This window comes from Psittacula echo (assembly GCF_963264785.1).
Source record: "Psittacula echo genome assembly, chromosome: 3".
Taxonomy (NCBI): domain Eukaryota; kingdom Metazoa; phylum Chordata; class Aves; order Psittaciformes; family Psittacidae; genus Psittacula; species Psittacula echo.
This window is the reverse complement of record NC_137736.1, coordinates 46,137,267-46,155,567: the sequence shown is the minus strand read 5'-3', so window position 1 is coordinate 46,155,567 and position 18,301 is coordinate 46,137,267. Positions and strand designations below refer to the sequence as shown.

Here is an 18,301-nt window from a genome sequence, read left to right as displayed (position 1 = left end):
CTGGACTAGCTCATAGGTGTTGCCAGTATCCCCTAAAGAAACTACTAAAAACCCCAATCTCACGAAAATTGTACTCATTGTTCATACCATTACCACCCTCAGCCCACATTACACTGTCCACATTACTCTGACAGTGTAAGTCCTCCTCACATAGAGCTCCAGGACAGCCACACTTGCTAGAGAAACGTGCACTTCCCACTTTGACTGGCACACACAAAAGGCAAGCAAGACAGGAACTGAGGGATTGGCAAAAACAACAACAAACCAACCAACCCTTTCCAAATAATCAGGCCAAACATACACTAAAGCCGTGGCCCCAGGTACACAAAAAGCTATATGCAAAAGTCCAATATGCTCCCCCAGGCACACTTGATAACTTCTACTTTTTTTTTTTCTTAAAAGAATCTCAAGTACAAGAACTGTTTCTTCTGCAGCTTCACAAGTCAGCTTTCCTAAATGTGTACATTGCCACTATCTGCCATTATAGACTGCATTTAAAATGAACAACAGCAGCACATTAAGAGTGATCTGCAAATCATTACTACGGTGTAAATACATTTTGTTACACTCTGGCAATTCTTTAAATCAACATTTCTTCTAACACAAGTCAAGTCATCTCTCTAATCAATCAACCTCACAGCATCAAAAGTGAAACAGGATGACTGAGGTTAGCAAACACTTCTGAGGCAAACCCCTTTAACAAAACTGTTGGAGGAATTCAAAGCAGTAAAGCCACTCCAGAAATCTAGCTTTTCTTCACAGAATTCTCCAAGAACCAGAAAAAAAAACCCAATTCTTTGTTGATATGCCACATGACATTAAAAAACAACCAAGGCAACTCAACAACGTATTCATCCTCAAATGCTTTTATGAAACTACAAAATACCAAAAGAATGGTGTTACATGGTACTTCAAGGAATGTAAAAAAAATTAAGCATCTTTAAATTTATTTCTTCCTCCCCTCTTTCCACTCAGTGCTACAGTTTGAGCTTACTTTCCACATTTTCCTCTCTGCAGCTTAACCTCTTTCAAGGTAACACTTCATTACAGAGTGGTTTGCAATGTATGTCAGCTGACTTTCAGTCAGAGTTAAACTTAACAAGGACAAACTATGGAAAAGAATCGCAACAAATGTGAACATAACTTTGGCAGGGTCAAAAAATGAATGTAAGAGAACTAGAGGCCTGGCCCAAGATGACTCATTTGCCACTTACCTTGGAGTTACACCATCTAAATGAAACACTCTCTCATCTTCATTCTTCAGTCTCTCTTTTCTTCTCCTTTCTATATCATGCCGTAGATCATTTGGATCTTCTAACACTCTTACAATGTTCTAGTTAAGAGGATGGGTTAAAGTGAAATTAGCTAGTAGTAACTAAACACTGATGTGATTCTTCTCTGATGTGACGTCCTTCGGGGGCTGCATCCTGCATATAACCTTGTTCAACTGTTCATAGTTCAACATAATATAGTTCAACATAATGTAGTTCAACATAATATAGTTCAACTGTTACACAGGATGGATTCACATCAGCCCAAAGATCCAAAGTCCAAAACAGTAATAAAAAGTAGTCCTAAACAATTATCCTTTCTTGCACCATCTGCTTTTTTACAAGTTTCCAAACAATAGTGAACAGAGCTCTGGAATTCTGCATGGAGTTGCCAAGGGAAAAATACTGACATGAATTCCAGTAAATCTTAAAAAGTTCTACTATTCTTACTATACTTCATTAAGTTTAATCGCCACGTACCTGTACTATAGAAGAACAAAAAAAAAAAACCATAACTATCACAGTAAGCATAATTTGGAAGGGGAAGACAGAATGTCCCCAGATGAAAGCATGGAATAAAATAGCATTCTGAGGAATTATGTGGATGTCGGGCCATCCTAACATTAGGGTACAAGAAACATTAAGGCTTTTCCTAATCTCAGAGGTAAAGTAAAAGCCACATGTCAGTCACCTACTTAGTACCTACATTATTTAAAAAAGATACGAAATCAAGCAGCAGGAATAACCATACCCCACCTACTCTGGAGAACACATCTGCACTTTACTCAGTGAACAGAGTATACTCCCACCATTATGCCGTCAGTAAATATGCTTGAGTGTGCATTTCTCTCAAAATGGTCAGAATTACTGATGGTCTTCAAAACGTGTAGAAGTAATGTACCAATAGCAAGGGGAGATTTTGCTTACTTTATATTATTTTAACTTACTGTTTGCCAGAAAGGTTAAGTAATCAAGGTACCTGGGGAGATTCAGATGGCACAGTTCGTTTGTTCTGAAGTTCTGCTAGAGACATGTCAATCCTTCTGTAACACAAAAACATTCCATAAAACCAACTGCCATCACTATAAATAGCAAAAGCAGGCAGGTTAGAGTCAGTGAAAAAACACTAGAACATTTTACATTGTCTAAAGTCTACTGAAGATTAACTATCTTAATGCAAATAAATTAAGGCAAAAAGTATATCAATCACCTGTGAATTTCTGGATCCAAACGTGTTTTCACTTCATTCATATTTTCAGCTGGCTTATCCTTAATTTTTGAGAACCGTTCATGTAGAGTTATGTCAGAAGATGTAAAATAATTTGCTGGGAAGAGATTAAATACAAGAATGTTTATTTGTAGTAACTGAAACGCACAGTGGGAGATTGTATCTTTTAAAAGACTAACTCTTAAGGGCACCAAAACAACTTCTGAAATTAAAATTCAAACTATTTCCACTTGCAGTTTAACATTCACAAATGAAAGACTAGGCCAGCCCAACTTATCAAATAAGATTAAGCTCAATAGGAAGTTCACTATTTGTCAGCTCTACCACAGTAGTACTCCAATGACTCGACTGTAAATAACATTCAACACTGAACGTGATGCAGCAGTCTAAACACTAATTTGAAAAATTAAAGGAACTATATATAAACTTAGAAAGTTGTGACTACAGCAAAGCTCCTCTCTGGATTCACACTTAAACAGAAGAAGTTTAGATTGGATCTAAGGAAGAAATTCTTTACTGAGAGGGTGGTGAGGCACTGGAATGGGTTGCCCAGGGAGGTTGTGAGTGCTCCATCCTTGGCAGTGTTCAAGGCCAGGTTGGGTGAGGCCTTGGGTGGCATGGTTTAGTGTGAGGTGTCCCTGCCCATGGCAGGGGGGTTGGAACTAGATGATCTTAAGGTCCTTTCCAACCCTAACTATTCTATGATTCTATTTTATATCAGAGAGGGACCCTTCATCAGGGACTGTAGTGATATGACAATGGGTAACGGGTTCAAACTTAAAACAGGGGAAGCTCAGGTTAGATATAAGAAGTTCTTTACTGTGAGGGTGGTGAGGCACTGGAATGGGCTGCCCAAAGAAGTGGTGAACGCTCCATCCCTGGCAGTCTTCAAGGCCAGGCGGGACAGAGCTTTGGGCAACACGGTCTAGTGTGAGGCGTCCCTGCCAGTGGCAGTGGGTTTGGAACTAGATGATCTGAAGGTTCTTTCCAACCCAAACCATCCTATGATTCTTGTTTCCTAAACAAGCAGGTTAGTCTTAAGTACAAGTATAAAATCTTTTCAACCTTAACACTCCACAGTAATGCCTGTTATGGACTGAGACCTTCTTAAAATCATTCCCCATCCAACTACTTTAAATCTTCAGCCTACAGTTTCCTTACTACAGAATGAAGCCAAAATACAAATGAAATCAAAGGAAAACACACTGTACTTACAAGGACAGCATATCTAATTCATTAGATTTGGTTTTAATAATTACAAATGTACAAACACATACATATACCCCAAATATGACAGCCACCTTTAACTTGATGGATAATTGTGATTATTTCCTGAGTAAATTCTCTTGATGGGTCATTTTCAACATTCTGTGTAACAGATTCCATGTGCTCAAACACCGGATGAAAATTTTCAGTTTTCCTGCCAGCAGCAACGAGATCATGGGACATCTGCCTCTCTGTAGTATGACTAGAAGCACTCCTAGAATAAAAGGTTACATATATTCACTTTGAAAGAATTCACCATATTAAAACTTCAGATAGATAAGAAGAACAAAAAAAGAAACAAATGAAGAAATTAATTCAAGGAATCAATGTGATGAAAACTGAAATCTCATTTTGTTAATTTTTTTAATGAAATAAAAAAACCTCATTAAGACCATAAGGAAGAAAAGCTCTAACAAAATACAAAGAGGTATGACTACGCTCTCAGGAATCCTTGTTCCAGTAAAGTATGTAATACAAAATCTGTGAATTTTAAACTTAATTCATCTAGATCATCAAATAAAGGCAAATGAAGATCCTGATATACTACTTTAATATAATTCTGGAAGGCAATGTTGTGTGTCTTTGTTTATAAGGAGCTACCAGACAATTTTCAAGAACAGGTCAGAGATTTTAAAATCTCACAGAATCTTTGGGAACTGAATCATCACTTGAGCCTCGTGAAACAGCTTTCCAGTGGCAGTGTGTGAACTTCAGAACGCGTTTAGCATCCCTTTGTGAAATTCTACTCATTCTAAGTGTTTATGCCCCAAATGGTTGCATTGCTGCTTCAGAATTATTTTGACAAGGAAGCTAACACTTTAGAAATCCTGCTTGTTTCAAGAAAAATGCTTGTCACTTGGAAAGATAAATTGAGAACTCAAACAGCCCATGTAAAAGCTTTAAGGGTAAAGACTCTGTTTACTGTGCATCCTGCAAAGTGATCATGTGCCTGCCCATCCTGTATTTGAAGCATACAAGACTAGGATTTCATACAAAAATCCTATCAGAAATAACCTCTAGCAGGTGCCACAAGTCATCTATTTGCACCCAGTAAAGTGGAAATAAATGCATGCAAGAGGGAATCCCAGCAATCTCAACTGTAGATGATTTTAATTATCTACCTGCTCCCCAGGTTTGTAAAGGAAGTGTTCTTCTCAGCTGAGTAATTTCAAGACAGGTGTTTGTTAAATGCCTGAAGTAGCAGCACAAATATTCCCAGTCATCAGCTTCTGTACAACTAGTGTTCTTGTCTTAAAAAAATAAGGTATTTATCATTTCTGACCGTGGAAGCAAACCTTCCTCATATTAAATTTGCTGTAATCAATGTAGTAATTTTATTCGGTCTTTAAATAATTACCATGTCCATTGCATAACTTTTAAAATCAGCAGCAAAAGACTTAGTAGATACAGGAGTTGTCCTCAGGGCTTGCAACAAAACTTAACGATCATTATTTTCCTTACATTATCATTCAGGCAGTTAAATGCTTTCCCAGCACAGGGGTGGAGGGTATTACTCCACTTACCCTTCCTTAGTCTTTAATATTAGCCCCTTATATATAAAGAGCAACTTTTCTTTACAGATCTCCATTGTATCACATGTTCCTGAAATAGTGGAAGGCAAAATAAATACACAGATGTTTTATTTGGGACAAGAGGGAAAATACCTTTAAAATGAAGCCTGATAGCTTTGGAAGGGAAGGTAATTCCTTCCAAAAGGGATTACTGCCACTATATGACATTCTGGTCTGCAACAGTAAGGCAACAAACCAGAAAAGCCCACAAAAATTTACACAAACCAAGCTGCTTACTCTCTACCATGTATCCATCATCTAAATCTTCATAGCAGGACCACTTTTTTCCCAAATCAGTCACACTGGGAATGCTAAACACAACCACAAGTATTGCACAGAAGACAGACAAAAGCAAACTCTACTGCTTTTCAGTTCTGATGCCTCAACAGATTGCCATTTGATTTCTTATAACAATAAATAACAAAACCCAGGGAGCAATCATTTTTTGACAGCTTTATTGAACTTCAGATCTTGAACACCTGAATGTGTGTGCCTGAGATTTATGTAATTTAAAGGTTATCTGCTTTTTGGAAGAAATGAGGGATGACTCAGGTAGTCAAGAAAATGCAATCATATTCCAGAAGAAAGCACAGTTAATATTTTAAACTGGGAAAGTTAATATTTTAAACAAATTTAAAAAGGTACAACCTTAGTTTGTTCTGGTTACCTCGTAAAGAAACCATGCTTTTCTCCAACATTCATAAACTGTAAAGAGACTGGGAAAAAGAGGTGGGGGGAAATCAGTACCTGTACTTGGCCACAATTTTCTTCATATCCACTTTGATTGTGAGATGTTCCCTCTTAGAGTTGACATCTGACATTTTCACATCTGAAACAGTATGATTTGAATCATGCTGGATATTGGAGGAATCTACTTTTTTCCTGAATTCCCCTTCTTTCCTTACTCTTTCCTTTGGTTTGTTTTTAAAAGATCGCAGATCAACATCCATTTTGGAAGAGTTAATGTAAGTATTGCAGCCCTTCTTTGAACTATATTTAACAGGTGCTTCAACATGCCCTTCTTCAGTCCGTCTCGCTCTTCCACTGCTAAAGTAATCTAACTCTTTGCTATTCCGGGCACCCTTAGAAGAACTGTATTTCTGGTCTTCCTGCTTCACATACTTCTGAGCTCTATCGTCTGAAAAAGGCTTTTCCGCATCCAGATGCCTTCGCCGTTTGTGACTGTACTCATAGGCTATCTTTGTGACTGAACCCTCCGAGTACTCCCTTTCAGCCGATCGGTGGGACTGGGAACCCAAATTTCTCTGCTCCTCCTTTTCTTGGTAGGGTGGAAAAGAACGTTCTTGCTTCCACGTGGAATTTCTTGCTACTTCTCCACCGTCATACCTCTCCGTTTCTTTAGCCCTTTTAGACGTGTGCCCATATTCTCTGTAATCGTGATCTTCAGGATACCTGTGTTGACATAAAGCAATTTACACTTGCACTAGAGAAGAAAGTGAGAACTTATATGTGCAGAATGTTGGACAGCAGAATGCGTGGCAAGTTAACCCATAATCCCTCACGCCAAGGTACAGATGTGCAGGGGCTCTTAAGAGGGAAATATTATTCTTTCATACTCTAGCCATCAATACGATTTACTTAAAAGACAAATACTTCACTACTACCGGTCGCCCATAATTAACCTACAAAGTGGCCAACGTGTTTCAAGGTGGGTATCTTCAACTATAATGAAAACAGACTTTCACTTGAGGCTTTATACCACAATACCCAGGTTTTAATTATTTTATTCCTATACCTCTTCTGTAAAGAGCTCCTTGCCGTAAATTCATCAGAAACTCTTCTGGGTGACTGACCATACTTCTCTTCATGTAACCTCTGGTGCCTCAAGTCATCTTCATGCCATTTTCTTTCAAGTTTACATGAAGCCCCTAATGGTCTATGAAAAGGTTTCATTCCTTTTTCATTTCCAGCGAGCTTGCAGTGCTCAAACATGTATCTGTCTTCCATTTTGTGTTGGTAAAATGGACGATCATGCTCTTTATATGGTATTTCTGAGTATTTTGGTGGTAACTGGCATCTCCTACTGCTTTCAGTTCTTTCAGATGAATGTGTTCTGTAGGGCTTATGACAGTAAGTATCTTCCATGGGAATTCTTTTTAGGCTTGGTGAAGGTGATCTACGTTCATATATTCTCTGGTGGTTATTTCCATGAGGTGCAAACCTGAAATTGCTTTGTCCGTATTTTTCATCTTCTATTCTCCAAGGCATAGGCTTCTTTGGGTCCTTACGAAAGCTTTTATATTCACAGTCATAATTAATATGAGCATGCCTTTGCCTATGGTGTTCTGGACTCCTAAATGCTGGAGATAAGGACCTAAGGCAAAAATAAAAACCACTTTTGAGTAGTCTCATAAAATTGAATCAACCTCTTAATGAGCATAGCTATTCCCTAAGGAAATATAGTTTAATACACAATTTTAATCAACTGGTAAAAAAAATTAAAAACAAGCTATTCAAAGTCTCATTTTCTTGGCTACAGTATCAAGCTTACTTTTACTCTGTGGAAAGTTTTCACAGTAAGAATACCCATTCAAAATAGCAGTAAGTCCATCATTTTTCTCTTGGCATATTTTCACTTAAAACTAAAAACAATTTAAAATATATGAAGTTTCCACTACATAGAAAACAACTGTTATGCATATTTTCACACTTTCAAGCATTCCCTATATTTTTCCAGTGCCAAGAAAAAGAAGGGGAAAGGGCAAAAAGCATATGAAGAAATGGAGGGGAAGAAATAATAAAACCAACAACTTTTTCTGGGTTTTTTGCATGACAAAACCACCTCAAAAACTGAAAACATTATAAAATATTGCATTTAAAATATCACACAGGTAGGCAGAAAAGATCAAGTTTGAGAAAGAGGTTTTGGTCTTTCTGTATAATTGTGTATACACATACATACATCTATACATATGTATACGTACGCACTTCCATACTTATTACAGTTTTTGATTTTAAAGACTGAATTGCTAAGATCCACTCAATTGAACCAAATCAGCTTTGCATTTTCTCCTACAGTTACAAAAATGAAAGCAACCTGCTAGGAGTTTTTAGCCAAAATATCCTTAAATGAAGAAAAACCAGCACAAGCCACTAGTAAGAACCAGAAAGCCATCCCCAGGCTTAACAGTTCTGCTTACATCCCACCCGTGGCAGTGCTTAAGGCTAGGCTGGATAGGGCCTCGAGCAATCTGGTCTAGCGGAAGGTGTTGCTGCCCATGGTAGGAGGGTTGGACTAGGTGGTCTTTAAGGTCGCTTCCAACCCAAACCACTCTGTGATTCAGTGTATACTCCCAATACACTCTTCAATAAAACCAAAGAATATAAGCTGAAAAAAATTCAAGGAAGTCACTATCTTTGTCCACATATTTCAAATGTACAATTTGCCATAACTATTTGCTCCTTTTCTGCATAAAGGCTCAAACTTAGAACCACAGCCCTTCACAAATCTATAGTGGCTAACTTCCAATAGTGCCCATACTGCTGCTCCCACCCCATCTTGTTCTGGTTAAGGCTTGCATTTTAATGAGAGCTGGGGCATTCCTCCCTGCTCTTCACTAGAAGGACATATTCCAGACTATCAATCTAGTATGGAAATAGATAGGATTAGTCTTTTAAAAAAACAAAGAAATAAAAACCCCTCCACATTTTTCTTTGCTATTCAATAAACTCCCTTTGTCTTGGTCATCACAACTTCATTAGTCTATTTAGAAAAGCAACCCAAAACCAGCAGAAAAGTAGTTTCAAGCTCTTGAAAGCATGAAATCGTATTCTAGCCTCCTTTAAAACCTCAAAATTGCATTGCAAGCCCTAAAGATTAGGTGGGTAACTAACAGCATGCAGTAACCCAGATGTTATTCTGGTGACAAACACCAATGACATACACTACTAGGCTACTGTCCAAAAAGAAGGGCATTGACTCCCATTATTTCAGTTTGTGTTACGCTGCAAGGCAAAGCTAACTGCGCTAAAAATCGATTTGTGGATCAGCGCCAAAGGCTCAGAAAGCCTGAAGTGTTTGAACTAAGTAGTATTTTCTGGCTCTCCCTGTCGACCAGAAGCGAGTTACAGACACTAAGTGCACCAGGCGGTGTTTGAGTAAAAATAACCTGAACCAGTTTGGTGCTTGGATTTTGTGCTTAAAGTAGTTCCAAAACATGTGAGTTGAGCAAGGTTCCTGGCAGACACCAAAACTAACACCTCCAGCTTTAAGAAGAAAAAAAATCATAATAAAATTGTAATCTGGGAAAAAAAGTTACACTTGTTTAGTTTGGAAAAAAAAACCCACCTTATAAATAGCAACTCTGGCTGAAGTTTTCTTTCTTTACATCAGTTTTCAGTTCTAATTAGAAGTACCTATATAAAGCTACCTTTCAGAACACAAGTTACAGATAAATATTTACCTTGGTTTCCACCGTGGTGATCTTGATCTAGATCTTGTCATCTTCTCTCATGTGTTTATGTGAGTTTCTTGAAGCTGTAAAAATGACACAATTTACTAATTTGGTAACAGAATGGTACTACAGATTGCAGCAGGGATGGCTGTTTTTAACAAGTGTAGTATTAGATGCTTCAAAGTCGGGGTGAGGCATATTTTAGTATGTTTTACCTCTAATTCCCATTTTAAGGCAAGTAACTTTTTCCTGATTTCTGATTTTTAAGTACAGCTTAGTTTCTTTATAAAGATTTAAATGTTTGACCACTGCTCCCTTTTCCTCTCCATTTTTCAATGCTGTCTATTCACTTTGGATTTAAATGCTAATAAACTCACAAGTAAGCTGCAGCAACTGAAATAAATGCTGTAATTGTTAGTATGCATTGAATGCCACAGATGATAGAGGGGAGAAACAGATAGCTTTAAAACCAATTTACAAAGAAAAATGGTTTTACATCAAGTTATATTCTTAACTTTACATATACTGAAATTCAAATTTGTAATACGCACTGATACTTCTCTATAGTTACAGATCTCCTGTAAGCTTTAACTGTTCTATCAAATCTTAACTGCTGTATCATCATGCCCTTCATCCATGTACATAAAAACATGTGCAAAAGATCACTTCTCATTTTTATACATTACTTACTACTACCTAGACACACATTTAAATATACAATGGATGCACTATGACAGAAAGCACTGCTTCTAAATCCTGGAAGCAGCTCTGTGCATCCCTTCTTATAAAAGCTCCAGAAGAATGACAAAAATACCCATGGAATCTACCCTTCCTGCTCTTCTTTGAAAAAAAATGTTAGAAACTCGGAAAACAAGCAATGAAATTATATGCAAACTCACCAGTAATGTGGCTGGTGAATAGGAATGAAATGATTATTCATTATTTAACAAACACAAGGATTAAAGCAGAATAAAGTTACTAGGTAAGTGGTTAAAAGTAGGAACTTGGACCACATACCCGTGCCTACAGCTCCTACCTTCCACAAGATGCTCTAAAGGCCAGAAATATAAATAGATACAAAAACAGATCCATCAACAGCTCTGAAATTAATGAACAAGCAGTCACTTGAAACTGGAAGAATGTTCCAGGTCAATGTCACTCTATGTGCTTTGGTATTTTCTGTAATTATTTGCTCACAGACTCACACTCATGGAACAGAAAACTAGTCTGGACTGGCCAAGTATGGCTTTTTTGACATTCCTAGTGTTCAAATAATTTCTTTAACTAAATCTTTTACCTGAACAACTGAAAGGGAAGAAAAACCAGCAAGCTTTAAGACACATAAGAAACTGAAGAAGTAGCGTGCACCCACATGCCTGACCCAGCGCCTCACACTCCCCTCAATCACACTAATTGGTCAAATAAAATATTACCCCCTTGCTATATCCATTTGTATGATCAGCGCATGGCTAAACCAGCAGTACCTTACAGAAGAATACATGCAAAGCATGCTTCTGATGCCTTCTACCACAGGTGGATGTTACACAAGCAACCCACTACATTTCAGAGTGATTCTGGAAACATTCATTTCCTGCTCATTAAGTTGCACCATAAATGAACTGAACAATTATTCGCAAGACATAGCAATAGCTCAGTTCTGGAGAAAGCCTTCTTGAATGTACCTTTTTAAATCTCAGAAGTCTCTTGTTTACCAGGAGAGCATTTGCTCTGCAATGAATCTTTCCATGTGACAAAGCATGATAGGGAAGCAAAAAAAACCCAAACCCAAAGTACCTCAAAGACAACATATAATATTTGTTCCCTGAATTTTCAAATATGAAGTTAGCATTTCATCTTGGATTCTAAAGGCATGTATCTGAGGACTGCATGGCATGAATAACATCAGGCCCTTTGCTTACTCGGAGATTATATTAGCCGAAGTTAAATATGATGTCCCAATGCCAGTACTCATTAAATATTATTTTTCATAGAAAAGTAATATTGTGACCAAAATACTTTGTTTTTTCTCACCCATAAAAAACACATCTTACCAAACTGAACAGTATTTCAGAGACAAAAAACCAACACCCCCCTGGCTAATACATCTCAATAACAGTGTTCAAGAATCACTACTACGCTCTCTTCTTGTAAGCTTTAAAAAGTGACAGTGTTTTATGTGCCGTTCAAAATCTTTCTGTCTTCCCTTCAGTTCTGAATTTTATCCTTTATTTTCAAGTGACTATGTAAGCACCAAAAAGACAAAAGCACTATTAAACCCAACCATTGTACAGAACCTGGTCTACCAGCATCTCTCATCGCAGATCAATCAAGCTAAAAACTGAATATATATAATGAGAGATTCTTTATTCTTCCTAGACTGGCTGAACAATCATACTAAAAGTACAAAAGGGTCTGTGACAGCATGTCCTAGATCTTGCCTTAGGGTAAAGAGGACTACTGTAATTTTCAAAGACAATCCTTTTGTTTAGTAGAAAGACAGCGTTCATCTGTTTCAGTGTGTCTCCTAAAAAGTGACCCACACAATACTGTTTCCTCACTGCAAGATTCGAGATGCAATACACAGCATATGAAGGCAGCAGACACTCGACCCCAATCAAGACTCCCAGTGTAACCGAATCACAAAATTAATTTCTACATAGAATTTGTAAGCACATTGCTAAATTCAGGTCTAAATCACTTCTCTCAGATCAACAATATGGCTCCATCCCAAAAGCAAGCTTTTTGTAGGATGGCACCAGGTAGGAAGTGACTATAGCAGAATTACTTGAACCAGGCAAATGCCCTACAGTTCCCAAGTCAGCCATCCAGCAGCCAGGTCCTATTGGAGCAGAGGTACCAATATGGGTTCTGAATTTCTCCAAGTCCTCCCACTGTACTTTAAGGGATGCTGTCACTATGAAAACATGAAAAACTATATTTTTTTAACTAGGAAGCAATATTATCACAATCACAGTGCTGCTTGTGCTTGCTTCGTTACCATAAGTAACTCATTGGAGGAGTTATCAGTAACCATGATTAGGTAGTTTTTAAATATTAATGGAAACCTCAGCTTTTATTTTCTTTTCCTTGACTTTTGGAATTGAAAGCAGCCCACAATGGCCTCAAGCCTGCTTCCAGCTCTCCTGGAGAGATGAGTGCTTTGACAAGTGTGAATTTTTTGTACTATCCATCTACTACAAACCTGAAAGGAGTATCTTGAGACACAATTTGAAAATTACCAGAAATTGTACAGGAAGTGCAACTAGAACACAGGTTCTATCAGAAAGGCTGTACATTTTAAACAACTTGCTCTCCTGAACAGAACAACCTTCAATCTCCTTGATTTTCACCAGCATGAACTACAAGAAATCACAAATGACTGCAGTCATTTAGCTGAATGGAGGGGAACTGGAGCTCTTCCTAATGCAGAGCCCCACACCATCAAGTCCCAGACAGCTAAAACCTTGCAGATAAGACTGAGTGGTAGTAGTTAACTCTCCTGTAAGCAGACCATAAATATGTGGATTGTTTTTTCGGGGTTCCTTCCATCATCTACAATAGGTCGTGGAAGAAACCCTACACAGGACACACAAAAGGCAGGTCAACAGCAGCTGACCTGGAGCTGCTCTTCAACTGCCATTTCACCAATGGCGAAGGGAGATGCAATTCCTCACCCCTTCATAAGGGATTCCCCAACCGTTCTTGCCACTGCCTCCCAAATCTTTTAGAGGAGGAAGGGATAAGCAAGTCTTTCATAGGCTGGGTCACACAGCAGGCAGGAAAACAGACACTGACCTGTGCTGCAAAAAATACCCAGCTCACTATTCCCTCATTCTGCCCAAAAAGATAAGGAGCAGCTACAAGCTTTTCATTGACTGTCTTCTTGGCAGAGATCAACTGGAAGCTGCAAGGGACATGCCAAAGCATGTAATGCTGCAGTGGCTGTCAAGAAAGAGAAACCAGGGACTGAGAATCTCAGCACTAAGACGGCCAAGTATTTGACAGAAATGCAATCAAATTAAAAGCTCAGGGGCACTCCAGGCTTAAAAAGAAAGGGAAAGATCTTGAAGCCTGCAATACAAAACCCATTTATGCTCTTCTTTAATGAGAAGTATAGAACTGGCAACTTTTCTAGGAGATAAGTTGTTTCAAAGGCTGCCCCATGTAGCGCCCACCACAGCCGCTGTCTAAGCAAGGCACAAGCCTGGCATGTTCTTGTCCATTCAGCTTTTGGGCAAATCTTAGAACCTCCAACAGCCAATGCCCAAGAAAGAGTGTAAGAACAGAAACATCACCCAGCAAACTCACGTGAATGTTTCTGAATCTGCAACAGGACTTCACATCTCCTTTAACCAATGCTTCCTAGACTAGCTAGGGTACCATTACCACAGGCAGGGAGTCCCAGTACTGCACTGGCCGCACATACACACATTTTTCCCTGACTTTTCTACCAAACACCTTCAACCTCAAAACCACAGCTCCCACCTGGCACCTTCATCCACCATCCCCAACCCTGCAAGGGCTGGAGGAAATACGTCAAAAGGCGCACAGCACAACCCTGCCCCATGCTCCAGCATCACTGCCCCAGCACAAAAGTAATGTCTGGAGCAGAGTTACAGCTTTGCCAGCCCACATAGGTGACTCCCAGCATAAAGCACACTACCTCAGGGCAGAACAGATGTAACAGGTTTGAAAACTATGAGCTACAATAAGTCACGGACAAACACCCTGGCTGAGGGGTGTGTGAGAGGGGTCCTGGCCATATGTGCCACGACCCAAGGAGCACAGCGAGCTCCAATGCTCCCATTTGTCAGCTCAGAAACTGGGCCTCTGGCCTCCAGAAACCACACCCACTGCAGCTTTAGAGAACTTTTTGTCCTCCTTCGCAGCTTTATCATTTTTCTTTGGCACCAGCTGGGGAAGGCGGCTTTATGCAAGTTGTATCCCAATACCAACGATTGGTAACAGACAGCCAAGCCTCATGCTGGCGAGGTAACCATCCCATGCAGGGGCAGCATGCCAGCATCACTCTCCTCTGCTTGCTATACAGAGTAGACATATAAAAATTGTTACATTCACAGGAGGATGAAAACCTACTACAGAAAGCACAGGCCTAAGCTGAAGCATACAGTATGTCTTAATGGGCCACTAAAATTTTAAGTAATTCCTTGGGATACACAGAAAGTATTCCCTTGCATATTTGAACAAAGGAGTAAAAATAACTGAGTAGATCTACTGATCATGTAACTTAAGCTCAGCATGCTCTCATTTAAAAGCAACCCATTTAATGGCACTAATTAGCAGGCAGTACCTCACCTTTGCAGAAAAACAGATTACAATGCCAACTTGGAAAGACTGAGCAGCATAAAACTGCAAATCTGTATCACATAATAAATTAAATATTTCACTATATTTCACTCTCAAATAAACACTTTCTTTTTAAACACAAAAACCCCACAACCCATAAAAGTATTGGTGTTCTATTTCTATAATGCTCTGAATTAAAGGCCTTTAACGCACATCTATTACAGAGCCTGAAATGTCACAGCACCATCCTCAGCCACTTCTGCCCACCAGTTTCTAAGGGGACATCAGAAGTATTAAATCTGGCCCTGTCATAGTCCCAGAGACAAACCACAACAACTTCGTGCCTACTGAAAGCTCTCCACCACGTACAAACCATGATGGAGACCTTCACTTTTTCACCCTAAGTCACAAAACCACCACAAAACCAAAAGAAATCCCTTATTTATTCAGAATCAGCAATGCCACACAGCACTGCTGCCAGGAGGCTGGGAGGCCCAGGCTGCCTTGCCCAGCCACACCACAGAAATAAGCTCTCCCTGGAAGGCTCCCAGCATGTTTCCTCCCTTCCCCGCAGACAGCAAGTGCCTGCTGCCACTGGAGAGGAAAAGCAAACCCAACTGCATGCAACTACACTGCTGGCCAGCTTGCTGTGACACCAACCCTGCCTACATTACCTTCTGACAGGTGAACACCCACAAGGCTAGGCTGCAAAGGAAATCAAGCCCATCTCAGCGCAGGCGGATGGAGAGTTGGTTTGATTGTTGTTACAAAAGCGGTGGCAGAAATACCAGTTATTTTGCTGAAGGCAGATGTGGAGGAGTGCATGGACACTTCGCTTAGACAGACAGCTGTTTATCAGGTTAACAGGGTGTGCCTTTAAAGGAAGTTAATTAATTTCACCTCTCCTCACCAACACCAATATTAAAACAAAACACCAGAAAAAAGCCTCTTAGCTTCTGATTAGTCCTTCAGAGTGAAGAAATGAAAACAAGGGGAAAGACTTAGTCATCCATGTTCTCTGTCCCTCTCTGCCCAGCCCAGTGTCTCACAGGCTGCCACAACGTGGCTTCTGTCACCAGAGATCCTTCCATTCCTATTGCATAGTTCTTCCCCTCCCTTCCTGGCATCCTCCTCCATGCTCTTCCTCCAGCCATCCACACCCAGCAAAATTTTCACACAACACTTGCTTTTCCTTGAGGCCCACAAACACAGAAGGTAACCAGGCAATTAAAATCTCCCAGCAATTTCAGTAGCCTTTGGTTTAAATCCTATTGCAATTCAAGAACCTGTATTGAATTTACAGGTGACTTGGGGTGTTTAAGAATTGCAGTAAAAATTAGGTGTTGCTGCTCCAGATGGAGCTGAGCCAAGTGAGGAGACTGCTATCACTGATTCCTCTCAAGACACTACTGCTCCCTCAGATGTGTATGAATAATGGTGTATAATCAGCCAAACCAACCAAAGAAGTACCGAAAGCCACAGATCTGGTCAAATCCAATTCATTTTGCTTTGGTTTGACTCACCCTGAATGTGAATTAAGCTAGACCAAAGACACACTAAAAGCAAGATGTGACTGCTATACAAATACCTGTACTGCTTTAAGTTATTATAAACACACTAGCTGGTGTAAATTTGTGTGTGACAACATGCAAGTTGCTAGGAACAGGGACTGCTGGTATTTATTATGCCTTGTTCACCTCAGACGAAAACACTGCCCTTATGCTACCAGCGAGCAGGAACCTCAGCCCTGCTCTGCTGCTCACTCAGGGGCCTCTGAGCAAAGGGCTTTCTAGAATCACCAAGACACGAGGGGCACAGCGCTGACAGCCCCACGGCGTCTTGTTCCGCCTGCTCCATGCTTTGTTCCCGGCCCTCCCAAGCCCCGCTGAATGCTCGAGCTGAATGCTCGCATCGTGCCACAAAATACACACACGCACCGATGTGCATATACATATATGCACACACGCGGTAAGAGGCGGGCTGCAGAAACCGCTGCTCCAGGCCACCCAGACACCAACAGACCCAAGATGGGTCCAGTAGCCCCCCTCCGCAGCACACACCGCCGCCGGCCAGAGCCGCCCGGATCGACGAGGGAATCCAAAGCGGCACGTCCCGGCCGCCTCTCGGGCCCGCCAGGCCCTCCACTGGACGCTGCAGGAGGTGGTGCAGCTCCGCGCACCACAGCCCAGCACAGCAGCCCCAGTGTCTGGTCCGCTCCTTCCCAATCGCCGGGGCGGGAGATGGCCCCGTCCGGTGCCGGGCGCGCAGGCGGCGCTGACAGGGACAATGACCACTACCAGGCCCTGTGCACCCACCTCCCGCTCCGCCACACGGGCCAGACCCTAACCCTGCCGCCCGCCGCGCCTGCCCGGGCGGGGCCTGACCAGGCCCCATCGAGGCCGTGGGGCCGCCGCCGGCTCCACACTCACCCCCAGCGAGGTCGCCTCCAGAGCTACTGCTGTCGCCGCCTCCCGCCGCTCACTCGGGCGGCCGCCACCGCGCCGCCGCTCCGCCCCGAGCAGGTGCCCAGCGAGGAGGCGGGGCAGGTCTCGACGGGCCGTGCCGGCCGCAAGCAGCTCCCTACGGGCGCGGCGGAGAGAAAGGGCGGGCGGAGGGCGGGCACCCCGGAAGAGGAGGGGCGGGCGGAGCTCTGGCCTCCTCCTATTCGCGTTCTTGGCGCTTTCCCCGCGGCGTCTCGCTCCGGTGTCGCGCTTACCGTGAACTGACTAGGGCCGAACCCCTACTGGTGGTCGGCGCTGAGCAGCTCCCTGCGGCCACTCGTTACCGGCCGCGGCCCTTCCTGCAAGATATTCCGAGCTGTGAGGAGCCCCTTAGCTGGGAAGGCCCGTGAAGAACCGCCCTCCCGGGACACCTCGCACCAGGCTCCTCTCAGCCTGGGAGCCGCTGCCTCTTCCTCCGCGGGGCGGAGGGCGGCCGGAGCAAGGCAGGCCTGAAGCTCAGGAGTGTGCCTGACAGACGCCGCGATCCCAGACCTGTTCCCGGCCGTTCTGCGCCGCGGTGGGTCTGGCAGGAAGGGCTTGGTCGGAAGGACAAGCTTTGTCCGGGGGCCGGCGGGATAGAGCCCGCAGCTGAGCCCCTGCGGAGCGGAGCGGTGGCGAGGCCGTACACCGCCCGGGCCTGCTGCCAGCTCGCCTGTCACGGTCTGCTCCCGAGAGGCTTGAGGCCCTTCTAACAAGGCTTCGGAGGGTTTTCCAAGGCTCCCTTCAAGTTCCTGGAGTGCCC

At 41.9% G+C, this 18,301-nt stretch overlaps 1 protein-coding gene across 3 annotated transcripts in view; it reads right to left on the bottom strand.

The window, feature by feature from the left end:
- BCLAF3 (BCLAF1 and THRAP3 family member 3) overlaps positions 1–17,628 on the bottom strand; it is a 31,823-nt gene extending 14,195 nt beyond the window's left edge. For 2 of the 3 annotated variants that reach the window (XM_080612257.1, XM_080612259.1), the window contains exons 1-8: positions 17,488–17,628; positions 9,761–9,834; positions 7,093–7,671; positions 6,084–6,749; positions 3,801–3,979; positions 2,482–2,596; positions 2,251–2,314; positions 1,215–1,333 (exon numbers count right to left, since the gene is read on the bottom strand). In XM_080612257.1, the coding sequence (XP_080468383.1) occupies positions 1,215–1,333; positions 2,251–2,314; positions 2,482–2,596; positions 3,801–3,979; positions 6,084–6,749; positions 7,093–7,671; positions 9,761–9,801 (1,763 nt within the window). In that variant the 5' untranslated portion in view covers positions 9,802–9,834; positions 17,488–17,628. The remainder of the gene's footprint in view (positions 1–1,214; positions 1,334–2,250; positions 2,315–2,481; positions 2,597–3,800; positions 3,980–6,083; positions 6,750–7,092; positions 7,672–9,760; positions 9,835–17,487) is intronic. The other variant, XM_080612258.1, reaches the window with a different exon arrangement.
- Between the last annotated feature and the right edge of the window lie 673 nt (positions 17,629–18,301).